Here is a 25,468-nt window from a genome sequence, read left to right as displayed (position 1 = left end):
TATTCATCTCAGATCGAAAATGTGTTGGGGCATGCAACATAGACTGCGGGAGACAAATATCGCTGACCCAAGTTAGTTTTTTACATGATGGCCAAAATGCGCGTGTTGCGCGCCGTTGTCTTAGCGTCGGCGTTCGACAGAGAGTTTCCGTGTGCGGCCCGCGCCGACAGTGATCCTGAATCGAGGATTCTGATATATTGTTCTTGATTCGCGTGCCATCACAACAAGGCGTAGTGTCTGAATACGCTTCGCTCTCCGCAAAGTGTGAGTTTCCGGACCGGAAAATCCCGCGACACACTTCATGCGTTGCGTCGCCCACGGCGAGAGTGGCGAAGCTTGATGTCCGCTTTTGAACGCCGCAAGGTTTCACAACCGCCGGGTTGCAGACAACGTTCTGTGATAGGAAGTCGCACGTCCGCGAGCCGCTCTGCAACGCAATACAATACAGTGCCACGATATTGAGCCTCGTATCGATCAGGCCACTGAATGGTTGCTGCCGAGGGCTTGCAGCCAGTTGCCCTCGCTTCACTACACCAGGGAAACGCCGACGGCGCACTGAAGTCCACTCTCTGTTTTGGCTCGAAGCAGCACGCTGTGCGCTCACGTCCTGATGAATCTTGCCGCCGGACCACGCTTGAAGCAGACAATACAACATAATACCGTAGAGCAACTTTGGATAATCATCTGCGTTCTTAGTGCGCCGTACGCAAGAGACTAGCACCTGTGACGTGGTAAGACGAATCTAGCATTTGTTGCTTTTCGGAGGGATTCAGAATTTCCCCAAGCAGCGGCAGCGCGCGCATCTGAAGAAACAAGCAGGCTTTCGAAGGTGACCGTCACCGTGGCGGTGAAAAAACTTCAAAAGGAATTTGGTGGCGTTCAGATGCGTTTCAAATAGTCGGATCTACGGATCTGTGGGATCTGTGTATCGCGCAGGTGTCCAGGCAAATATACCCACCCGCCTGTGCTGCAGCGGCCCCCCTTCCCGGTCCGCGCAGTTTTTGGCCCTGGACTCGAATTCGACACGAATAGTTGTGCAAACGAAGAAATGAAAGCGCGCGCGGCACTCCCCCCGGCCAGCGCTCAGTCGGGGCAACCTAACTGGTTTACAACAGGCATGACTGCGCCCTAGTCGCTAGGTCTACTACATTTGGCGACTAGGGAGCTGTTTGCACTCCTGCGTGTCGCCAGAAAACTGTGTCTTCGACTCTCCATCAACAGTGAGAGGCGGTGTACGTCGCGTGCGCTCCAACCTTGCCCCAGTGTTTCTTTTTTTTCCACTCTAAACTGTACAGAAAGGCCCCGTCTCGGTACACCCCGTAGACGCGCCCCCGGTCGCCGTAGGTCTTGAGCCTGCAGAAAAAAGACAAAAAAACGCGCGAGGCACCAGGCATCATACTCCCCCCGCGCGGCAGAACTCAGACTAGTACCGAATGAAATGCGCCAGCGCGCGACTCTAGATGCCTCACGCGGCGCCGAGACAGCACCACAAGACACGCACGCAGAAGACAGGCATGAGATCACCGGTCGTGGGAGGGAAAGCAGCCTCGCCAAACCCCGCCCCTGAGGAGACGGCAGCAGAGACACACGCAGAACAGGAGTCCAGCTTTCAGGGAACCACGCCTGAAAACACTGCAGCCAGGAGGCTACCCCTGCAGACACGGCGCGCCGCACGCGACAACGGCAGTCTCGTCTGCCAGTACAGCGAGCAGAAGCAATTTTCCTCTTTCCTGCAACCCAAGACTCAACGGTGTCATCCTCCTGTCGGCAAAAAAGGGACAGAAAACGCGAGCGGCATCATCGCCCGTTGTCTGATGTACGACGTCAACGAAGCGCTGCGGCAGCAGCTCTCCCTCGGAAGGAGTCAGAGCGCCGAAAGGCAAGCTATTCCGAGTTCTATATGAAGACGCCAACACACACACATGCAAGTGGGCACAGTTCAGGTCTGCCGCATGCAGAACGACTCCTCTTGACTAGGAGAGGTTCACCCGGTCTCTCACCAATCTCGAATTGGGGCCTCGTTGAGGAAGAGTACACCTTCGATTCGGTTGTCGTGGCCTTCTTTGTTGGAGTACGTCATTCGCGGTAGTGCTTGATGTTGCCCTTTTTTCCGCAATGCTGAAGCGAGTGTATAGACATCGACCTCCTTCAAGCCCCGGGCGCGTTGCTCGGCGCCGCGTCGATCCTGGTTTTTTCCGCCTCTTTCTGCATTGCCTCCGCACGGGGAGGCCCCCCGACCGCCTCGCGACGCCCAGGAGCGCGTTCGCTCTCGGTCTCCCCCTGCGCTAAGCTGAAAGTCTTCATCGTCTTGCTCGTCTTCGCTGTCGGCTCCGCCGCATCGGGCGCCCCAAAATGCTGCCCTGCCGGCGCCGCGTCCGCCGAAGTCTTCGTCTTCATCCCACTCCGAGCTCGAAGAGGGAGAGCCGCGACCGCAGCCTCGACAAAAGTCAGACTCAGGCTCGCCGTAGCGTCTGCTGAAGAATGTGTAAGCGGCGGCGTCGTCGCCCTCGCTGTCGCTATCGAAAAAATTTCTGGCTCCTCTGGCGGCGCGGCCGCCGCTGTAGACGTCGAAATGCTGAGCTTCCATTCGTCTGCCCTCCGCCGCTCCTTCTGTCTCCTTCTTTCCTGCTGGGCGCTCTGCCTTGCCCTCGGGTTTGCCTTGCCCTCTGGCGCCTCTGGTTTCAGCGTCAGCTTCGCCGCAGCTCGCCTCCGCCTCACTCCTTTCCGCCTGACTCTGTGCCTCCTCTCCTCCGCTTCTTCGGCGCGGCTTTCCCGCCCCCGGCCCCGTTTGAAAGACACAGCTGTCGCCCTCAAAGGTCTCCGCCGTCTCTTCGTCCAACGTGCGAGAGACAGCGCCGCGTCGAGGAGAGCCCACCCCGGCGTCAGCACATTCAGGGTCATCGAGTGCCTCGGAAGACGGTCGCGGCGTGCGCGACGAAGGCCCCTCGGAAGCTTCAGCGGCGTCTGCCGACAACCCGAACGAAGAGACCATGCGGCTGCACGAAATGTCGCTCTCGCCGTCCGCGCCCACGCGTCCCTCTGCGCGTCTTGCCTCCTCCACGCGCCCGTCGGCGCCTTCTCGCGCTTGCTTGTCTTTCGGCGCAGAGCTCGCACCCGCCTCCGCATGTTCGCTGAACTTCTTGGTTTCAGCCCACGAAGAACGCTCCTCGTTCCCCGCGCTCGGGGGGTCTGAGTGGCGCCGTGCGCAGGCACTCCCCTGCTTTTCTCCTTCTCCATCTTCGGGCTCGTCTCTGTTTTCTTCGTCGGTCTGGTCTTCGCCTCTGCGTCTGCCGCCTCCTCTTGCAGTCTTCGCGCGTCCCACGTCCCCCGCATCGCCGTCTTTCCGCGTGTCTCTCGTCGCCCGCGCGGTCCCCTGGCGCCTTCCTGCGGTTTCCTCCTCGCGCGGCTTTCGGCTCTTGGTGCGCGCGCGGGGCTCGACGTCGTCGTCCTCCTCCACCACGCAGACGTCGACTTCGCGCCACTGCCGCCAGCGTCCCAGCGCGCCTCCTTCTTTGGGCTTCCGCCGCGCGGCGCTGCGGTTCGCGTAGGCGTCGCCGCCGTCTTTAAGCCGGCCGTCTTGCGCGTGGTTCCGCGCGCGGTATTTCGTGTCCTCGAACCACTCTTCCTCGGGATCAAACCGATTTCTGCTCTCGGTGGCGAAGCACTCTTCCTCAAAAACCGACGATGAAGCGCCGCCACGCGCGTGTCGCGGACTGCCGCCTCCTCCGCGCGTCTCACTGGCCTCTCTCGAGCGGCGGCTCGCGGCTCCTTCGCCGCCACCTCTTCCTGCTCGGCGGCTCCCTTGGACCCCTCGCCGCTCGAAATCCCTCGCCGCATCATCCCCGTCGACCTTGCGCCTGCCTCGCTCGCGGCCTTCCGCTGCAGAAAACGATGCCTCTGCCTCGCGCCGCGGATGCGAGCGAAAGGCGCCTCCGCGGCGTTTCCATTCGGGCCTGAGAGAAATGTCAAAGCCAAGAGACAAAAACGGACTCCAGGCCTCCGCCGACGTCGCGGAGAGGCCGCGCCGCGCGTACCCACCCGCAGTCTCTCGAGAGAGACGGCGAACGCGAATCGCCACGTACGCGAACGGGGAAGAAGGGCAGCACACGGAAGAGAAGACTTGCTCACCAGTTTTCCCGCGAGGCACGCGCTTCCGGCCTAAGACATGCACCGTGCGGACGGGACGCCGGCGAAGAGAAAAAGACAGACATCTCCCGCTTGAACCTCACGCGCACGGGAGAGCGTGTGAGAGTGCGGCAGAGTGGACTTACTCGAAATGCGAAAAATCTTCTTCATCGTCGTCGAGCGAACGCCAGAATTTCGGTCCTCCTGGAGGCTGGCGGCCGGTCGCCCAGAAGGCCCCCTGCGCGTGCCGAAAGTTGCGCTGGCCGTAAAGAGCTTCCCTGGAGACACAAACACGCAAAAAGCCTTTTTTGCTTCCTCTCTCTTCACTCAGTCTGCCTCCTCTCCAGGCACGAGCCAAGAGGGAGCACGCAAACGGCGACCGCTTCGTTTGTCCTCGTCAGTCTTTTTCCTTTCGTCTTCAACACGTCATGGCTTTCGCTCTTCTGTTTTTCTTCTGTATGTATCCACGCACGCGCCGCCTTCCAGCGCCTCGCAGGCCTCCCTCACGCTCTATCTGCGCTTTGCTCCACTGTTGGGCTTCAGCTGACTGCAGCTGTGTCGGCGCTTCCTGCATACCACCTCCCCGTCACGGACTTCTCGCGTGTCTCTCGCAAAACACGTGAACGAAAACGCCACTCCCGACCTTCTGAGAAGAACTTCTCCTATCTGCTGCGTCTTGACGCGGCGCTCCACGGACACACGCGCGGCCTCCACTCACGCTTCCCGGGCCTTCACTCGTCTGAGCGCGAGACACGCATCAGGTCTGGCGATCCCAGTCCCCCCCACCCCTGGCACATCTGGCAGCCTATGTGAGCCCTCATTCGCCGGCAATTTCTGGAATTTTCTTTTACCAGAAGGCAGCGTCGTGGGCGAAGGGTTCGCTCTTCGCGAAGCCTCCTCCGGCGGAAAAGGAGCTGGCGTCTGGGCTTCGCTTTTTCCCCAAGAAGGACGAAAAGGTAGAAAATCCGTCTCTGCTGCCCACGTTCGCCTCGTAGAGCGCGTCGTACTCGCGGCGGTTCGCCGTGAGCTGCCTGTACGCCTCTGTGACGGCCTGAAACTTGTCTCGGCACTGTGACGCCGAGCCTGTGAGCCGACAGAGCAAGCAGGAAAAACGGTGAAGAATGGGAGGAACGAAGCGAATCAAGCCAAAAAACAACGCGTAAAGAAAAGGCTGAAAAAAAAGGAACGCGAAGGAGAGGCGAACGAAGACGAGGGAGAAGAGGCACGACCCTCGGGCGAGGGAGAGAGAGAGACGCATTCTTCTGCATGTTGTGAGAGAAAGTCCGGAGAAATCAGATCTGTGCCTGCAAAGCGACTTCCACAAAAGATTCCGCAACGAAACCCGAATCCGCTTCACAGCTGCGTGCGAGGCGAGCTTTGTGTGAGTGAACAGAACACACATGGATAAATTCCATGTTTTTGCCGAAAACGTGGTATCTCAGTGAACACACCACGCGAAAAAGGTATCAAGAGACGTACGCAGGCTGATGCGGATGTGCTTTTTTTAAAGTGAAGCCAGAAGAGGGCAGACACATGGGCACGTTTAAAACGGCTGCGATCGTAACTATTTTCCGGTTGCGACTTCTTCGGGACGGGGGTCGGCATATACACTCGTAGGTAAATCCACCAAAATAGACAACGCACAAGTACATATATGTATATATATATGAGGGCTGCTGGATGTCGTTCCTCTATAGTGGAATAAACGAGTGCGGTCAAGAGCCCTTTGTTCGACAGTGCGGTCGTGACTGTTCCCCTCACCACTGTCGGGGTGGAGCTGTTTGGCGAGTTCTGCGAACTTTTTTTTAATTTCTCCATCTGTGCATGTGGGCGGGAGACCGAGGACTTTGTAGCAGTCCACGAACTTCCGCGCCAGTCCTGCCATCCTCTGAGAAAGGAGGAAAACATTGAGCAGAGGCGAGGAGCCGGGAAGCACGCCTCAACGGCAGGCAACGGGAACCAAAAGCCAGGAGCTGACGAGAGAGGGAGTAAAGAAGAAGAAGAGACGAAAGGGATTTGAGGAGGCGCAAGCGTAGAAGCAAAGAATGCAGGGTGCCTGAGACGACGGAGCATGCAAGGAGCAACCGAAGAAGCAAATGGATCGCGCCGCTGGAGAGAGACAGGACGACAGAGGACAAGGGCCAACCGAGAGGCGAAGGCGCGACAGAAAAGAGAAGGAGAGACAGGGTGGTTTTGCGGTCGTTGTGGTTCTCCTTCCAACTCTTCGATGCGTTTCACTCAAGAAACCTCAGAGAAACGACCGAAAGCTCCTCCATGGTTCCCACCCGCCCGGTGTACGTACACCCGCTCGAGCAGCGCCCGCGGTGTACAGACACCTCTGTCCTGCGCATACAGATCGATCGAAATGTTTTTGAATGAAAATCTATGGCGTGTCTGACTCGAATAAATCCTCCGCGACGACTCTCTTGCTAGCTGCCTGCCCACGAGCACTGGGCGGCGCCTTCCAAGAGTGAAGGGCGACCTCCGTCTGCCCTCCTACGGACCAAGAGGCAAAAGAGAGACGGCAGATGAAGAGTCCGCGAAAAAAGGAAGAATCCGGGACCAAGACGACAGGCGTTCGAGACTGAATACGGGTTTAGTTGGATTCGCGCACCGCCGGAAAAAGTCCGTAAGAAAAGGGCTCTCGCCTCTGTGCAGGGACGGCACGATGGAGAGAAGAGTTAGAGCCGATGTACCGCGACAGGTGAACAGGAAAAGAGTCACGAAAGAACAGCTAAGGAGGGAAATAAACCGGCTGCGATTTCGTCAGTCGTTCTGTCTGGAAAAACGCAGCAACTTGAGCAAAAGTTGCACGCGCGCGACACTCCGGAGTGCTGCTAGTGTCACACGATTGAGAGGCATTGATTAAAATTCGGTCGCGCGACTACGCATACACCTGATACGATCTCACACGGATGAAGCATCGAACCAGCGAAATTGAGCCTCAGATGGCGCTTTTCACCCCTCCTGCTTGTTCCGTCAACGCCAGAAAGTTCTCGCGTGTCTCTCGGTCGCCCTCCGCAGAAACCATCGCCCGCAAGGTCTCGTGTCTCGGGGCCCGCAAGAGAGACGGGTTCGCCGAGGCCAGCGCCCAGCTGCGTGACCCTCCCACTACCTCTCTTTTAAACATGCTTCCCGCCGACCGAAGGGGGCATAATCCAGGTGGGAGTGCAAACAGCACACTTCTCCTACCGGCTGAAGCCTGTTGAAGGCAGCCTCTACATTCCTGGTGCCGCTAGCCACTGAGGCGCGCGCGGCGCCGCGAAGTTTTGACCTTTCGAGTCTCTCTCGACAGGCCAGTCCAACGCTTCGAGCTTCTTGCACCAGCAAATGTGGAGGCAGGCACGCAACACTCTCAGCGAAACCCGTCTTCGACTCACTAGCACGAGATGCTGCAGAACGCGCCGGAGGCGGGACTGCAGCACCGCAACCCTGGCTCTTGTGCGTAGACGGCTGCGCATCGATGCGACCGGTTGCTGCGGTCTCAGAAGGGAATATTGCGCGGACGAGAGCATAATGTATTCGAACGACAGGCTTCAAGTCGCGAAAGAGAGATCTGGATAGAGGAAAAGCCGGTGTTCCCGTCTGTGTCAGTGGAGAGTGTTGCGTACGTCCCGCTCCACAGCCTCGAGAGAGATCGCTCGCGCCGCTATCTATCTCAAGGTCAGTCGTTATTCGAAGGAAAACAGAATAGCCATGAGACTTTTCTCAATCCCGGTCTTTTACACTCAAACGCCGAAAGACATTTTTTGCAGAGAGCGCTCGTTCTGCTTAGATTACGAAGCGGAGCGAGAGCTCGATTACCCACCAAACTGAAAAACCAAGGTTGCGAACTCGAGCCGACGCAGAGAGGCCTGTGTGTCGCACCGAAGAGCGCGCACTGCTCGGGTGTTTCCACGCGTCTTTCGCTGTTGTAGCATCTTCGTAAAATAACGTATCGTCAGCCATGCTTGCGGCTTGTTCCTGAGGGCGGAAGCTGCGCGGCCTCCAGGGGAGGCGGGCATCTGGTGACTCTCGTTCTCGTTTGCTGCGAGGGAAAAAGAGAAAATCCCAGTAAAATGGACGCTTGATTCCTTCAGGTTTAAGTTTCCTCTAGCGGGAAGACGTCGCGTCAAAGGCGGGGTGCGCGGTCTCGAAGCGCGGCGAAGAACGGTTCCAGACAAAACGAGCTAAATCGATTTGAGCTGCTGCACAGCGTAGATGCACACCGCGAGTGCAACTTGTCTCGCCTTCTTCATCCATGAGGGTAGAGCGACTCAACCGCAACTCCAAAAACTGGAGGCTTCCTACGACGCAGAGCGCGCCCTTCGATTCAGTTCAACTCATATACACGTTTTCGACCGGGTGAGTGGGTGTTCGCTACTCTTTTCCCGCGTGACACCGTCGCATCACTGCGATCGCTTTGGCGGCAACCCCGCGTGTCGAATCCGTGAGTCGGTCAGGCAGAAGTTTTTTTTTGTTTCGAGATGGCTCTTTTCGAGTATTCTATCTCTGCCTTTTTCTTTCTGTCTTTGTTTCCGGATGTGACTCGATAGTTTCTTTTCAATTCACGCCGTGAAAAAACGTGGGTGTACCGATATATACGGTCGTGTATCGATCTTCAACGCTGCTCGTGCGTATGCAGCTGAAACTCGGGTATTTTTCGCTGCTTTCGAATCTTTTTTCTCGCACGATGGAGAAGAAGCGCGTTGCCCTGGTTACTGGCGGAAACAAGGGCATCGGCCTGTTTGTCGTGAAGAGGCTCTGCGAGCGTCTTCCGACAGACAAATGGGTTGTGGTCTTGGGAACGCGCCAAGTCGCCAATGGAGAGGTACGCTGCCATCTCAAAAACGGAAATGAAAACTGCGACACCGCGCACATACAGCTTCTTACTGGGGCAGTCTTCCGCCACGGAGTGCCGCCCCCGCGCCGGTCAAGACAGAACTAGTCAAATTCGTCTTTTTCGTGCGGAGGACTGTCCAAGTGCAGAAACCACTTCCGGTGTACGTACACCGCACACATACACGATTCACTGCTCACCTGCACATGCGACCGCCTGAGACTGAAACTCAACAGAGTTGAGTTTCGTGAACAATTATGTAACATGTATCGATGGTTTCATGTGGCGAAGCTCATGCAGGTTCTCGTATTGTTTTCTAAAAGTCGCTGATGTATTTGTGTGCGCCTTTTTTCTGTGCGTATGGTTCAGGAGGGCGTGGCGCAGCTGAAGCGCTACAGTTTGCCGCTGAGCCCTACAGTGCAGCAGCTGGACATCACTGACAAAGCGAGCTGCGAGAAAATGAAAACCTTTCTGCAAGAGAAGTTCGGCGGCCTCGACCTCCTCGTGAACAACGCGGGTAAGTTCGGAATCTCCTCTCAAGTCGCAGACGACAGCAGAGAAACACAACTAGATGCTGAACTACTCTCCAGCGTGAGCTTCGTGAGGTTTGAGAGGGAGCGAATCCCTTTTCAGCGGAAAGGTCTTTTTCCGGAATGCGCCTGCGCACATAGCCTGCAACATGCACGTATATGTATATATATGTATCTGTACGCGTGTGTATGATATGCGTATGTGTGTGCACGTGAAACCACCTGCTCGTCAGGGGTCTTGCATCCGTTTATTTACGGTTTCTTCTCGGCGGCGTCGCCATGACTCGTCTCTGTTCCCTGCGCAGCGTGCCTTCTTTTCGAAAACACCCATTTGTCCTCCCTCTTCTCTCGCGCCGAACGCGTCTCCCCGTCTTCATATAGAGATATAGATAGGTAGATGTAGATAGGTAGATACAGATAGATATATAGATAAAGATACAGGTACTTTATGTAGATGCATGGACTGGTGTATGTGCATGTGTATGCCACTTTCATTTGCGTTTGGTGTGTTATGGCGCGCTCTTTTCATGCACGCGTTTCTTTGCTGTCGCAGGCTTTGCTTTTAAGCGAGACGCGACGGAGTCCAAGTACGAACAGGCGAAGAAGACGATTGGCGTCAACTACTACGGCACGAAGCAGGTGCGGCTCTCCGCGCGCGGAAAGCGCCAAAACGCGGGTTTTTTTGAGTCGAGACGGTTTCGTTTGATGGCCGTTCAGTTCCGTGTCTCTCTGTCTGTCGTCTTGGTGCTTCCGGCAAACTGCGACGTGAGTGGACAGGCGCGCAAGATCTTTTTCGGGAGACTCGCGCAACCGCCCCCCCCCCCCCCCCCCGGCGATCGCAGGCGATTGATTATGTTTCCGATCCTGAGTTGCAATTCCCTTTTTGCGCAGGTGACAGACATTCTGCTTCCGCTGATGCGCGACGGCGGGAGAATCGTCTCAGTCGCTTCGATGTGCGGCAAATGGGGCCTGGACCGCATGACTGAGCAGCACCGGCGGCAAGTTCTTTCTCCCGAGTTGACTTTCGAGGTAATCTGAGAGAAGAAGCACGTCACATACGCTTCTCAGCTTTGAAGCAGATAGTTTAGAGGTTTCGTCTGTTTATGGAAAGCGTTCGTCGCGGAGAGTGGCGGTCACGCGCGCCCTCGAAGCGGAGTGAATCTTCGGTCGTTCATGGCTGTCGGCTACCCCATGCACACGCCTGCCTCGGCGTAGGCATCGATTTTCGCGAATGAATATCAGGAACCTTTCGGGGACATGGTTTCCGCCGTTAAGTCTTCGCTGTTCTCCCCGCGTAATAGCAGGGCTTTCGCTTGAAGCCTCAGAATGCGGCCTCGCGACTCCAAACGTGAAGCACGTCCAGCCGCGCGTGCTGCGGACCTCAACACAGGTGCCTCAGAGCATATACGCCTATACACATTACATTATTGCACGTATACATGTGTGCAAATATAATTAAGTATCTATGTATATATGCGTATAGCTTTATGTGTTTAGATGACGTGCCTGCATGCAGCTGTGCGTGAAAGGCACACCAGATGCCTCTGCGTGTTTCGCCCTTCGCTCTAGATGCGTATCTATTCTGTGTGTCTCCTCGTGTGTGTCTCTTCGCGGTCTATTTCTACAGAAACTCGACAGCATGATGGAGGCGTACATCACCGCCGCGAAGACTGGCAGCCTCTCGAGTCAAGGCTGGCCAGAGAGCACTTACGAAATGTCCAAGGTGCGCACGCGAGAGAGATCAAATATACCTTCACCCGCTCAAATGAATATATATGTATCTACATACGTGTATTTTTGTTTTTATTTGCGTGTGCATGTTGTGTTTCCCCGCGGTCTCCCACTGGCGGATACGCCCTACGAGTCTCGGCTGACGGAGGGCGAGGCTCAGGTGTGTCCGCCTGTTGCCTCCATTCGTGAGGGATGCACCGCCGATGGTAGTATTCGTTTGAATGGTCGGGAGGCTGAGGAGAGGCGAGGCGTGCGACAGGCAAGGCGGCGACGGCGTATCCTCAGCTTGTCCTGATCTTCTGCGTTTTCTGGGTTTTTTCTTCTCTTCCGCTTCAGACTGCAGTGATCGCTGCGACGCATCTGTGGGCGCTAGCTGCAGACAAGAACGAGCTGGGACCGAACGGCGCCAAGGGCATGTTCGTCGCCTGCTGCTGCCCTGGTAACTCTTTTTCGCGTGCGTTTTCTCTCCTTCGATTTCTCGAAAGCTCTGCGAAGCCAAGAGGGGAGGGAGGGGAGGGGGGGGGGGGGGGGGAGTGGCCGTCGCGCGCTGTCTGCGACTCTACACGTTGCCGCCTGCCATTAGAAGAGGCTTGCTGGGAAGGGCGGTGCCTTCGTGTCGCGTGAGGCGGGCGGAGGCCCTTTTTGTTTTACCAGCGATCGTTTTCATTTTCTTCTCGCGCGCCGCTCAGCGCCCAGGACGGCGTGCGCCTCTCTATTCTTTCGCGCTTCCGCTCGTTTCCAAAGATTGGATGGCTGTTTCTGCAATTCTGTCTCTCAGGGTGGTGCAAAACCGATATGGCAGGCTGGGAGCAGCCGCCGCTGAGCGCGGACGACGGCGCTGAACGCGTGGCTGACCTCGCACTCAGAGGCGGGGCGAACGAGCAGGGGCAGTTTTTGATGGAGAAGCGAGTCGTGCCTCTCGGCTTTTCGCAGCGATTCACCAGCCAGCCCATGCCCGTGCAAACCTGGCTCGCCGCGAGCGCCTAAAGAACGAGGAAACTAGAAGCGGGCAACAATGCGCGCGGTGTATGTACAGCGTAACAGTCCCGCAGTTGTGAGTCTGGTCGACTGAGCATTTTTTATCAGTTTTCCAGTCTGTTTTCCTCAGGGGGGGAGGGAGGGGTGGAGGGAAGGGACGTCTTTGTACTTTGCTGATGGAATAAATGGCGCGGCGCGGCAAACCGACACACGAAAAGAGACTTCGTTCCTCTCGTTCCCTGAAGAGCGGAGGCTGCCACCGGCGCGCTCTAGCGCAGCACTCCAATGGTGTGACGCAGGCAACGGAACTTTTTTCGCAGGAAGCGGTTGGCTGAAGCGCCTTTGGGCGCGAGAGGCTTAGCTGGATCTTCAGACAGTTCTCATGAAGAGACCATCGAACGCGCTGATTCATAAATTCGCTGCTTCATAAAATGGTGCTGGGGGTTTGAATTCTAGATGTCCGGACAGGGCCACGTAGGGCACCTACCTCAGAAAAAGCGACATAGCCGGTAGCGGCGGACAGAAGGCAACGGCTCACACAAAAATGAAAAACTCTTTTGCTTATCCTCACACGCACGCGTGCATCTCAGCGGCGCCACCTCCCCACGCACACATGCTCACGCGTACAGCCGTGGCTTTAAGAGGAATCGGATAGCGTGCCAGACACCGAGCGAGACGCATTGAATCCCGTATAAAGAGAGGTCGAGAAACAACAGGTACCTGCAGCATCGTGACGCCTTTCTCTAGATTTTCTCGTTCTTCCTGCTCGAGGCAAATTCACTTTCACGAAACCCTAAACCCTGCGCCGACTGGATTTCCCTCTGAAGGAAAAACACCGGCCCAGACAAATCAATCCTGACTTCTTTGCATTCACGATTCTGAGCCGTGTGGCGGTAGGTATATGTAGAAGCCTGTGCGGAGGCGTGGAGACTCGCGGGTCTCCGCCAGACTCTCCACTCGCGCACATTTCATAGAAAAAGATATGCACATGCACAGATAGAAATTTTCTCTACAGACAAACAGCAGGAAGAGCTCCAGATGGCGCGACAGGACATCCATTCCAGCACGTCGTGTCTCAAGACTCTCACGCAGAGACAGAAAAGACGGACAGATTTCCAACTCGCTCAAGGCACATCCCCCCGTCCGCGGCAGCAGATCTCGCGCGCCATACGCAATCGCCACGGCGCGAGAATAGAACAGCTTGGCGCTCTCCAACCCAAAGTTCAGCCTCTGTCTCCACTCTCTGCGTGCGCTCTCTCTCCCTCTCTCTTTCTTTATCTGAGAACTCGCGCCGCGGCTTTGCAAGCTGCTGCCGGCCTCGTCGCGGATGCCTCTCTCGCGCGCCGGCCGCCTGTCGCCCTGCGCCGCGGCTCCCTCTTCGGCTCTCTGTTTTCTCTTTGAAGAAGAAGCTTTCTACTCGATTTCCTTCAGCTCGCGGAGTTTATGCAGCGCGAGGAAGAGCATCATGCAGCCTGTGCTGGTCATGCGGCCGTGGAGGGCGATCCACACGGCCTCCTCCACGGAGATCCCGTGTACCGGGACGATAATCTCGTCGTCATCAAGCGGGCGCGGATCTGAGACCGGGGTCGCGTCCTTCACAATGTAAGGCAGAAAGCGCTGCGCGGTGTATTTGGCCCCCGGCATGCTGCCGTCCGCCGAAGACATGACTGGAATCAACGTCCCCCCGCGCTGCAGACAGCACACACCAAGCGACATCGCCGGGCTCGCTGCTCGCCTCTGGCGAGGTGGCTGGGAGGGGAGAGGCCGACTAAGAAAAAACCGATAGCAAGGCTCGTCAGCCAGGCGCCAGCGAAAGACAGGACTCGAGCAAAAAGAGGACGGAAGGGCAGGGAACAAGAAGACAGCGAGAAGAAGCAGCCGCGAGACTCAGCTGGCGAGCCAGGTGAGTCTCGCGTGAAGAGAGCCTGAGGCTAGAGAGAACGAAACCTGCTTTAGGGCGTCTTTGCTTCCAAAGATGCAGACGCGACGTGCAGAGTGAAGAGCAGAAACCACCGACAGCTCGACGCAAGAGACAGGGACAAGCGGCTGAGGCGGCGACCGCCAACAGAAAAAAAGGAAAAGGAGGGCGCGGAAAAAAGGCAGGCCACATGGCGCGGGCCCAATCAGACGCGAAAACGGTGGGGGGACGAAATCAACTCGATAAATAAATTGAAAAAAGGATTGTTTTGCTGTTCGCGCCCATCTTAACAGCGAGAGCAAACTGCTATTGAAATGCGCGTATGGGCAGTTGCATGTTTGAGTGATCATCTCTCTGACAACGGAAACCAGGATGCTAGCCGAACGAATCCGAGCCGCGGAAAGGAGAAGCAACCTACCAGCTGTGCTTCTTCTTCTGTCTCGCAGCGAACGCAGTCTTCAACGCTTGTGTGCTTTGCCTCATACAGCCCCGCGACAAGCGTGAACATGCCTTTCTCATTGACCCCGGGACAGTACTCCTGCAGAAAAAAGCAAAAAAAAGAAAAAAAGGATGAAGTACTCTGCAGCTTCAACGCCTCGGCGCCTTAACCGCGCTTCTCTCTCCGTCCCCCTTTGCATGTCGCAGAGAGCTCTTTCGCTTCGCCGTAGGTCAGCGTCCCCAGGAGTACCCTGATAGTGAAACCCGATACTTTTAGCTGTCTTGAGCAGTCCATGAAATGGTAGTGCACCAGAAGCATAAGGAACATGCCCAGCCGGGCGCTGGGGAAGAATTCGTGGCCCTGCGTTCCTTCTAAGCGGCGTATATCCTCCTCTGCATGCCTCGCGCGTCCCTCCACGATCGAGCGAGAAGGCAGTCGGCAATTCCGCAGAAGAGACATTTCCTCTCTGCGCGGAATTATGTCCTTTTCTCTCTCTCTACTCACCTTGAGAAGCGTCACGGTCTTCGTGCGGGAGCACCAGGGCAAAACGATGACTGCGGGCGGCGCGTCCGTCACGTCGAACGAGACGGGCTGCCCATTGGGGAACTGCACGGTGCGTTTAATCACTGAAAAAAGGGGAAAAAATCCCAAAAAAATAGAAAATCTGGGGGAGCAGATTGCGAGAGCGGAGGGCGAGCTGGAGAAGCGCCGAGGCCAAAACAGCGCAGAGAGAGAAAGCACGCCGACAGAGCGAACGAGGACGATCGGCGGCTGCAACAAACTCAAACAGACGGGAGGCGAGGAAACCCCTTCCTCCGACACCCGCGAAAACGCGACAGAAAAACAGATAAAGCATCTCCACTCGTTTAAAAAAAGTCTCTACGAATGTACGAAAGTAGTAGTGTGTGTATATCGAGGTGCGCATGCAGACGTGTGTGGCGGCCCCAGGAGAAAGCCGCGGATGCTCGACGCGAGGCCTTGAACCCGCCGCGCGAAGAAACGACATACAGACGCTGCCGCGCAGAGACTGGGCACAGGAAGAAGGGAGCACAGAGGCAACGCCGGAGGAAGCCAAACAAGCACCGAGACGAAGTCTGTATGATAAGACGCACCGTTGCGCCATCCGCGGTAGACAACTTTTTCAGAGAGAACGGGCAGGGACCCGCCGCCGGAGAGGAGCTCCGCGAGGCGGGCAGGAGCAATTTGAGGCAGCCGCATGAGCAGGGAAATGCGCAGCTGAGGAGGCGAAGTCGCCGAGCGCCTGCGTGGACGCGTGGGGAAAACGAGGCAAAGAGAAGAGAATACGTGCTGGCGCGTACAAGGGGGGGCGAAGACCACAGAGATCCAGACACCCGCAAGAAGGCAGAGCGGCGGCGGAAGTCGCGGGCGGTAGACGTGACGAGGATAATAGCGGATTCAAAATAGGAACAGCGATTCCCGAGAGGGGACGAAGAGAAAGGAAGGCGAGAGAAGAGTCGAAAGGCGCGCTGCGCGCCGGACACACGGCCGTCGTCCAGGGAGTTGGAGAGCGTCGGAATGAGAGAGATCCGGTGGCGCGAGTTGCGCCTACACCAGCCGCACAATGCGGAAAAGACTGGCAATGAAGAGAGATAGAAACAGTTAGCGAGTTAGCGCTCGAAAAGGCGGAGAGAGACGTAGGGGGAAGAGGAGAGTTGAGGAGGGCTTTAGGCGTCTGCGCTGCAGAAGGACTGAGAGGAGGAAACTGCGAAGAGGGCTCAGGCGGACAAGGCCTCTGCAGCTTTGTGAGCTCCGCGCAAGATTGGTCGCCAGCGAGGACGCGACACACCCCATGAATCGTCTCACGCAGAGTGCTCGAAGAGAAGCGCAGCTGCGGTAACGTCCGCCGAACCGCTTTCGTGACGCCACGAAAAGCAACGCAGGCGAAGAAGCAAAGCGCAGCGCAGCGCGCGCCCGCGGCGAAAGCTGCCACAGAGCCACGCGAAAAAAGAACAGAAGCCGCAGGGAGAAGCAGAAAAAAACCTCCACGCCTCAGGAGAGGGCGCGAAAAAGAGTAGGTCTCTTGTTCAAAGGCGCTTTAGTGCAGGAAGGCAGAAACGAGACTCGCATTTGACTGACGCATCTCGAACCAGTCGGGGAGACACGCTGCAACCAACTCACACACGCGTAGTTTGCATGCGAAAACCGTGTCTTGACACTCGGCATTTCCGAACCCCCAAACAAGTTGGAGGGAAGAAACAACCAGGGTTTTCTGAGTGAGCAAATCAATAAAAGTGGACGTGCGCCTCAGGCTCCACTCCCCAGGTGGTAAATAAGCGAACGTGTGCTGGAACATCAGCAAATGTGAATCGGTTGACGTGAGCCTAGTTCAGGTAGCTGCTGCACACCGCGGGAAAAGGCCAATGCTCGGCAAAGGTGAAAGGCCATCATCCCCCATTCTTCTGTTTTGCATCAGAGCCGGGGAATCTGACTTTGAGCCGATTTGTAACCGGGGGAAGAATGAAATGAGGAAGTCCGTTTGTATGCGCCTCCGCTGTTGATCCTACCACGCCAGTTGAATCTCCCGCTCACACGCGGAGACAGCTCAGCGCGGCTTTGCCTCTGGTTCCTCGATGAGTTTTCCTCGGAAAGAAGAAGAACACTCGTCACTTCTACTCGCGGGTGCCCGTCGCTAGATGCATCTTTTGTGTTTCGTGCTTCCGTGTGGTGTATGTACACCGCGTCGCTTAGCAGTGTGGTGCCCGCTTTCTGCAGGTTTGAATTAGCGGCATTCCTCTGGCGTCTTCTCACTCGAAGGGCGTTCGCGCGTCTTTCAGAGAAGATCCTCTGTGAGGTGTGAACGTCTCCCACCGACTCTTGTCTCCTCTTTCGCTCTCTTCGGCGTGGGCGCCGCCTTCCTCGATCAGGGAAATGCGGGCTTGGTGAGATGCGGCTCCGCACACAGCGTCGTTTCCCCTGAGGAACCTGCACGTGGGGAGCACAATGCCGAAGTCTTCGAGTGGTCCGTGGCCGCGGAATCCCTCTTTATATCGGCAGGAAGGTCACGGAGATGGCGCTGCTCATCTTGTTGGCGCAGACGCCAAACAGCAGTGGTGCGAAGGCGTGTCGGTTGGAGACCCCCATGGATCTTCATTAAGTGTACGTACACCCGACGACGCGGGTGAGGGAGCAGAAGCAGCCGGCGGTCCAGATCTCTCTGACGCGGAGGCGCACGCGGAGCGCCAGTGTCCGGCTGGCGCGTCCCTGTCCTCCGCCGAGCGCAACGCAAGAGTTTCAGATATTTCTTTTGATGAAGCAGGCGCTGGGCACCTGCATGGGGGGGAGGGCGCTGAGGCGCCACGGAGGAGAGTCGGAATCGAACGAGAAAGACGAGAAGAAAGGGCATGCAAGCTCGCGTCTTCTTTTCCGTTGCTCACCGCGAAAGACGACAGAGAAAGGAAGCTGGACATGCCTCTGGAGGAGCTTATTGAGGAGGACAGGCAGCTGAGGCTGCAGAGCGAGTTTGAGAGCGAGCGCCGGCGGCAGGGCGGAGACAGTTGGACGGGGGCAGGAGACCCGACGGCGTCTTCGCGAAGAGACATCGGGGCTTTCGCGCAGACGTCGGCCGAAAAAATAAACGCGCTCCTGAGTATGACTCTGGACGATGCCGCTGCGGTGCTTCAGAATGAAGCCCATTCATTTTCGACTTTCTCCTTCGCCTGCAGCAACTTCAAGCGAAGTGCCAGAGTGCGGCCGGCGCACCGCGCCGTTCGTGGGAACGGTCCCAGAAGGCGCGACGACGCGGAAATGGAAGAAGTCTTCGAGCAGGGCGAAGGCGACCAGGAGGGTGAAGACGAAGAAGCAGGGGATGACGATCTCGAAGTCGATCCGTGGCTAAGGGCCTTCCGTAAAACCGTCCTTCTGCCTCTCGCGACCGGCACGCGCGGCTGGAAATATCTCGCAAAAGTCGAGCGAGACGAACCTGTAAGCCAGACCTTGGGTTGTACTCCGATGTATGTGAAAAAAAGTATACATTTAAATACACATATACATGTTCATATATGTCTATATATATATGTTTATATTTATATATCTGATCATGCATGCAAGCGAGTGAATTTGTTTGTCAGTTTCTGCAGCCATATCTGTCTGGAAATGCGTTTACGCGCGTAGAACCAGAAGTAGGGCTGCGCAGAGTGTTGAAAACTTCCGTATCTTTTTCTTAAGCGGTGTGTCTGTGCACATCTCTGTTTGCGTGGGAGTGCTTCAACAGTGCGTCGCTGTGCTTTCGGTTCCTTCTCCTCGGCCGGTGAGTGCCACTTCAATTTGCAGATCTGTCTGCGTCTGCGCGCGTACCTTCTCGTGCTGTCTGTTTTTTTCTCGACATCCACCACATGCCCCTATGTCGCTCTCCTCTCTCTCTCTTTTTCAGCAGGTGTCGTTGGCGCTGATCGCCTACTCGGGCTCCGGGTTGCTCAGCGAAGTCGAAGTGGGGTATTTCTTCGAGCTCTACCGGCCGCTTGCGGTGCTGCAGCTCGTGTCTTCGTCCTTCTTCGTGGTGCTGTTCCCGTCGGCGGCCGCTGCGCAGGCTGCGCTCATACAGGGCAGCGAGAAAGTGACATTTCTGCTCGCAGCCGGCGCGCCGCAGCTGCGCGACCTGCAGGCGAGTGCTCGCGCGGCGTGGGCGGAGGCGCGGCGCCGGCGGGAGATCGCTAGAACGCAGGGAGCTGCAGTGGGCGATCGCCGGAGGGGCCCTGGCTCCAGTCGTGGCAAAGAGGACGGTGAGATAGAAGCAGTCGGCGAGATGGAAGAAGAAGTGGAAGAGGGGGAGATCGCGGAGGTGGGCGCGCGGAATGGGCGCAGCGACGAGTGCGCCGAGGCCGGGGGGGAGGAGAGTGAGGACGGGGGGATGCCTAAGGAGAGCAGCGAAGAACAGGAGAGAGAAGAAGGAGAAATCGACGACGGCGAGTTCGTAAGCGGCAGCGGCCACGCGACGCCGCGCGAAAACGACGCAGACCTGCCTGAGGTCTTCTGGCTTCTCGAAGACGTCGAACAACACATCGGCGCCCACGACGCAGAGATATTCATGAGCCAGGTGGAGTATTGGAGAAGGTGAGACGCCGCGCATGCGATCATGGTTCACCTGTGTGCAACGCAGCACCTGATGCATGTCAACGAAAACATACACATTTATACATACATGCATACATATGCATACATATGAATATAGATATATATATACATGCATATGTATGTATGTATATATGCATACACACATACGTACCTGCATACACACACACATACATACGTGCATACACACACACCCAACATAAATACCTGCATACATACATACATACATACACATGCATACATACAAACATACATACATGCATACATACATACATACATACATAAAGTGGACTCCCAGAGGGGTTTTATCGTGTACGTTTTCTCTGCGTCCTCCCGCTTCGTGGCTGTTTGTCTGATCGCTCTGCGACCCCGTGTCTCGCGGCTGTGCAGGACTTTGCCGGTCGCGTCGCGATCGAGTCCGCCGAGCGCCGGCCGTCTTCTGCTGCGCGTGGCGACTGCGAAGGAAATTACGCGCTGTGCGCGCGCGCTGCAGAGCTCGTCTCCGCCAATGGCGAAGCTGCTCTACGGAGCGGTTGGTCTGCCTGGCAGGGGGCTTTCTCGCGCGCGCGACTCGGATCTGGCCTGCAGAGAGCTGCTGCCGAGCGGCGCAGTCCTCTGTGAGGCAGAGGCGCTGTCCCCCGCCTTCGCCGCGCAGCTCAGAAGAGGCGCTGCGGGCGACGAAGGCAGCGCGAATCCCTCCGGCGACTTGCGGACGGAGGTGGCGCTTGACGAGATCCAGAGGAGACGAGAGCGCGACGAACGGCGCCGCAGACGAGACGAACCGGAGGCGCGGCAGATCGGAAAGCGCAGGCTGCACGCGGGCAGCCTCGAGGACGACGAGCTTGCGCGCGAACAAACGCTGCTGACGGTGAGGTAGATCTAGATGCTTCGCACGCGTGTCTCGCCCTCTGGGCGTGTGCGCAGAGTCGGGACGCGCGCAAGACGATGTGACTGCTCATTAAAGTTTTTTGTGTTTAGTATTCATTTATATATATATATATATATATATTTTGAAATTAAAACTATTAAAAACGTTCCATAAAACTGAAAAATATGGAATCAAATATTCAGCAACAAAAAGCAAAAATCATTCAAGAGACATAATTTAGGACCTATTACATGTAGAGCTAAAGGTGGTGGAGTTACAAACAATTTATATAAAGTTTAGGCGACACATGCGGATGTGCACACTCATGCAAGAATGAAAGGTGGCGCCGCGCAGATGATATCCTTCATGAGGGAGAGCGGTACCGGCTCGAGGGAGGCGTCCGGAGCCCTGCTGTTTTTTCAACGTCAAGCTCGCGCGGTGCTGTGAGTGGAGTGTTCCTGTGTGCGGTTTCGCCCGCAGAGTCTCGGCGGCGATTTCCGCTCGCGATTCGTTCGCGGGCGCACAGGCGCGCTAGACTTCCGCGAGGAGTCCGACGCCGACGGAAGTTCGCTGTGAGTCTGCTCATTCCTCCTCACTTCATCTTCTCCGTGGCGGGAGGATCTCGGCCGCCACCAGGTCTTCGTAAGGAGCAACTTTTCTTGTGTGGGAACTCGATGCAAGGCGCAGCCGAGGCTGCTTGGAAGGTGCGGAATCATAACTCTTCGGGGCGCGATCCATCTACTCTGGAGCTCTGGAGGCCGCTGCGTGTCTGAAGCGTATAGCGTCATTCGTGTGAAACGTATCTCTCCCCGCATCTCGCCCCTCCTCGCGTCGACGTGCTGGCGTGTTGGCTCCGGTCATAAAAATCAAAAGAGCTTCTGCGCTATCTATAGTGCCTGTCGAGTTGCTCAAGGAAGCAGTCGCATTTACAGTTGGGTGATTCGTGTGCTCTGCGTGGGTTCCTGCATGTGTACGATCTCACGTAGCTGCGACTCCTCTGTCGGGTCGCACACGTGAGTCATGTGGGAACCAACAGAGCTTCCCTATTCGGATTTGGTGAGCGTCTCACTTCGGCAGTGTATCGCCGCATCTTTGCAGCCAGTGTTCAATTTTTCGGTTATCTCTGCGGCGTGCTGCGCCGAGGGCTCCCCCAAGAGGTGCTTCGGTGGCTGCTGCGTGGCGGCCAGACCTCTCATCTTCAGGAACTAGCTCCGCTCCGAAGTGAATCTGCAGACATCTCGAGTTTCCACTGCTCATGCGGCCTTTCTTCGAGGCCTCCGCCTCGCAGTCGCCGTGATGTGCCAACCGAGGCCTCGGGGAGGAAACCCTCTGCGGCGGGGCGTGTCTCCCTCCTCCTGCGTTGAGAAGGACCACTGTCGTTTTTGCGTCGTGTTTTTCCTTTTAAACAGACCAGAACCTCGGTGGTGAATGGGCCCTTGAGGCCGCAGCAAGGCCGATTCCATGCCGTTCCCCGTTGTCGACTTCCGTCTGCCACTGCCTACGACGCCTGCCGGTTTCTAAAGGGGCCTTCTACGATAGCGGTGTGCGCTCTACGCTTGTTCACAAACGCCTCTCTCCTCCCTCTCTACTCGTATTGTGTGCCGCCGCTGTCTCGCCATCGATGTTGAAGTATCTATTCGTGAACCGGCTGTCGCACCAGTGTGTATGAGAGAGGCGGTCCTCGAGACGGCGCGAGGATTTGGCTAGTTCGCATGTGGCGCACGCCGTAGTTTTGCGGACATGTGGGGCATGCAGGACGCCGGAAGGCAGCAAAGCGCCAGCGGAAGCTGCTGGAAACGAAGAGACGCGTTCATGGAGTAAAAAGCTATCGGAGGCCGGCGGAAGGTCTCACGGCATGATAAGACGTTTCTCCGACCCGCATGAGGACAGGCCTTCGAAGACTGCCAGTCCGCCGCCCCCACAGCTGCGCCCGGTTTCGAAGCCGAGAGCCTTCAAACGACGCGAAGTCGAGTTCGGTCGGCGTCCGCCTCGCCCCCCGCCCGACAGTCCCCACGCGAGGAGAGGAGGTGGCCGCCGAGGCGCTTCTCCGCCCTCCGCACGCGAGCGGAGGAGAGCAGCCTATCGCATGCACAGCCGTGAACGCAAGGAAGGATCCCCCAGGTACGAAGTCGGCGACAAACACATCTCGGCTAGTGCAACTTCCTTGCTTTCTACCTAGACACCGAGGCGGTGATTGTGTGGAGGCCCGGGGGGCGCTGCGGGTTGCGCTGTCGCTTCGCTGGACGGAATGTGCCTGTGGGCAAGTGACTACGACTAGACTTGCCTCTGTGTAGTATTGTATAGCTCCACCGCTCATAAAGATGGGTGTGTGTACGAATCTGCTTGGGAAGGCGTGCGTGGTGTCGCTTGCTCAGGAGACTAAGTAAAAGCCCCGATGAAGGTGGGAGACGGCGCGCACGTCGCGGCGCCGTGTCGCTTAAACGAAACGCCTTCCGGGGTTCCTCGCAGGACAACGGCCCCATGTGGTCACACAGGCACGTGGACGACGAGGCCAGAGAACCCGCAGAAAAGAGACGAGAAGACAGAAATAGACGGCGTTCCTCCGACGCACTTCGCGGCGAGGAGGACGGTGGCAAAAGACGGAAAGGTCGAGGCTTCGCTTACGGCGTGATTCCCTTCTCCATGGTCGCGGAGAGAGAGTATTATCCTCCAGCGCTAAGCGGGGAACAATGAGACGCTCAGAGAAGCAACACTCGGAAGCTTCTGTGCTCAGTGCGGGACATCGAAATGCTTATCAGTCAGGGGGCTCTTTGACATGTGAGATTCCCGGACGGAAAAAAAGTTGTACCACCTAGGGTATCGTTAGCCTTCCTTGTCGTCTTGACTCCTATTCTGGCTCGGATGAGCTGCTTATTCCAGAATGGTGGATCTGCTCGTCTGCCGCACGGAAGTATGGATGTCTGCAACATGCATGTATGCACACTTACACGATGTCGCTACGCGCCGCACGAAGGCATCAGGACAGAATATGCCGTAGCATGCGCCAGATGGACGCATCAGCAATCCGTACCCGCCGCAACGCTTTTTGCTGACAAAAAACGATAGTCTGCCGAAAAGGATGTCACCAAGTTTCGGGTGGGTAGCCCTTCGGTGGCTCTGTGGGACTGCCACTTGCGCATCTCATTCACACCGGTTCCTCCGCTGACCGACGGACAATGAGCGTTGTTAGTGAAACCCTGGATTGCAAGATCCAGAAACGTGAGCACAGTGCTTGCAGAAGTGCACATCACTCGGCACAAGGCACCCGACGGGAGGGACGAAGACGCCAAAAAGCCGGAACATCAACTTAACGGCAAGTCTGGTTCGTGCACTGCTAGGATCGACGCCACCCCCCCCACCTGCAAATGTGGGAGAGGGCACGCGTAAGGGCTACACCGCACATACTTCGCGGCTGGTACGTGACATTTTCACCGTTTTGCGTCCCCCCCCACAGTATGGTAAAAGTTCCGAGCGTTTATTGGCTCGCGAGGCACGGTGCGGCAAAAGACAAGGCATCGCAACCCTTAACCCCGGGAGCATCAGGGACGCTCCCGCTGCAGCGCGATTTTAGAGCGATCTGCCACTGAAGACATGCCGACGGCACACCGGACTGGCAGCACCATGGTGCCGTTGCTTCTCTGGGAGAGTCTCGTGTAGAGTAGCCCATGCACTTGCGAAGAAGTGAAGAGTGCCGAGGCCTCAGCGGTGGGGGGGGCGGGGTGTGGAGCAGTATGCTTGTAGGGCACCGTAACTGACAGGCGCTACCCTATCTAGCGTTCCGAATTGGCATGTCGGCGTTCTCCAGTGAGGCTGTGTTTACCATCACCGTGGAAGGCGACCACAGCAAGAACGCTTTTTGCCCTTCGAATGGAAGCTAGGCACCGGTAGTCATACTCAACTCGCCGATCAATGTGCTCAGTTGGGGAGCACATGGCTATGGTGTAAGCGGTCGTGATGTGGTCTCAAGTGGGAGACGGCGCATACACTAGAGTGGGAGACGGATCATATACTAGCGTGTGAGACAATCATGGCGTGCAGCCTCCAGGATGCAGGGGATGGGGCGCAGTTACGCTCGTCGCTTTGGCCATTGGTTGCGATTGATAGCATGTGGATGGTACACGGCATTGATTGTGCTTGGGAGATATTCTCGCTGGCAGACTCAACTCTATTGAATGTGAGACGTCGCCGCTCTGTCCGTTCATGTATAACCCGTGGTGCACCCGTGTCCCTCAACGACGTTGGAACCGCCTTTTGTGAAGCGGCGCATCTTCGCATCAGAGGCAATAGTTGACGATACTCTAGAAACCAGTAAACACAGTGACGGAAGAAGCAAAACGGCCACACGCCACGTACAGAAGGCCCAACTCTAGCAGTCCATTGCTTCTCCGTCCACTGCTTCCCAGTCAGATGCCAACAGGTTTTGCCAGGCAGCAGAAGACTCCTGCGAAAGGGCGGTATCAGCCCTATTGCGCCAGGAAGCACCTATTCTATGAGGATGTGTCAGCAGAACGAGCGGCCTGGACATCGTGCCATTGCTGTGTGGGCGTTTGCCAGCTCCCATACCGGTACGTAACGCGAAAATGAAGTAGCAGCCGTGGGGTTGAATTGGTCTGTCTTTCACGCTGCAATTTCATCTGTGGGGAGATGCGGATACCGAGGAAATTGCAGCCGTTGTCTGCGGACGTTGTATATTTCACAAGTGCGGTAGCCGCCTGCTTCTATTGCTTCGGTGCTAGGGGAACTGAACGAGCGGAAGCAGTCTCTGCCATCCCGCGTCAAAGGCATGCGCGGGCGCATATGCATGTGCCCGGTAACGTAAAGGCTCAGTCCAACTCGCTTCTGGTCTACAACAGCGCGGAGTTCAAGACGAGCAGCCCATTGGTATTGTTCGGGAAACTGAATCATTTCGAATGCGAAAGAGCCCATTCTCCGGCGAAGTGCTGTTGACGACCCCTTGTGTGCGTGGCGACTC

At 56.7% G+C, this 25,468-nt stretch overlaps 4 protein-coding genes across 4 annotated transcripts; 2 read left to right on the top strand and 2 right to left on the bottom strand.

The window, feature by feature from the left end:
- Positions 1–1,214: 1,214 nt before the first annotated feature.
- On the bottom strand, positions 1,215–6,010 carry BESB_019630 (DnaJ domain-containing protein; the record flags this gene model as incomplete). Its single annotated transcript, XM_029360672.1, has 5 exons — positions 1,215–1,353; positions 2,001–3,953; positions 4,272–4,403; positions 4,977–5,208; positions 5,887–6,010. 5 exons carry the CDS (start codon positions 6,008–6,010, stop codon positions 1,215–1,217), a joined length of 2,580 nt encoding a protein of 859 aa, XP_029216031.1.
- Positions 6,011–8,797: 2,787 nt separating this feature from the next.
- BESB_019620 (putative carbonyl reductase 1) lies at positions 8,798–12,192 on the top strand (the record flags this gene model as incomplete). Its single annotated transcript, XM_029360671.1, has 7 exons — positions 8,798–8,935; positions 9,314–9,461; positions 10,028–10,113; positions 10,366–10,503; positions 11,102–11,197; positions 11,542–11,644; positions 11,984–12,192. 7 exons carry the CDS (start codon positions 8,798–8,800, stop codon positions 12,190–12,192), a joined length of 918 nt encoding a protein of 305 aa, XP_029216030.1.
- A 1,404-nt stretch (positions 12,193–13,596) lies between these two features.
- On the bottom strand, positions 13,597–15,758 carry BESB_019610 (hydrolase, NUDIX family protein; the record flags this gene model as incomplete). The annotated part of the gene is made up of 4 exons (XM_029360670.1): positions 13,597–13,872; positions 14,520–14,639; positions 15,045–15,166; positions 15,653–15,758. The coding sequence occupies 4 exons, from the start codon at positions 15,756–15,758 to the stop codon at positions 13,597–13,599; spliced, it is 624 nt and encodes a 207-aa protein (XP_029216029.1).
- Positions 15,759–17,501: 1,743 nt separating this feature from the next.
- On the top strand, positions 17,502–23,190 carry BESB_019600 (uncharacterized protein; the record flags this gene model as incomplete). Its single annotated transcript, XM_029360669.1, has 6 exons — positions 17,502–18,482; positions 18,931–19,610; positions 20,019–20,496; positions 20,977–21,068; positions 22,252–22,617; positions 22,872–23,190. The coding sequence occupies 6 exons, from the start codon at positions 17,502–17,504 to the stop codon at positions 23,188–23,190; spliced, it is 2,916 nt and encodes a 971-aa protein (XP_029216028.1).
- Positions 23,191–25,468: the final 2,278 nt, after the last annotated feature.

The sequence above is a fragment of the Besnoitia besnoiti genome, chromosome XI (genome assembly GCF_002563875.1).
Source record: "Besnoitia besnoiti strain Bb-Ger1 chromosome XI, whole genome shotgun sequence".
NCBI classification, from domain to species: domain Eukaryota; phylum Apicomplexa; class Conoidasida; order Eucoccidiorida; family Sarcocystidae; genus Besnoitia; species Besnoitia besnoiti.
The sequence above is the reverse complement of the archived record's forward strand: the minus strand, read 5'-3'. Positions and strand labels throughout refer to the sequence as shown.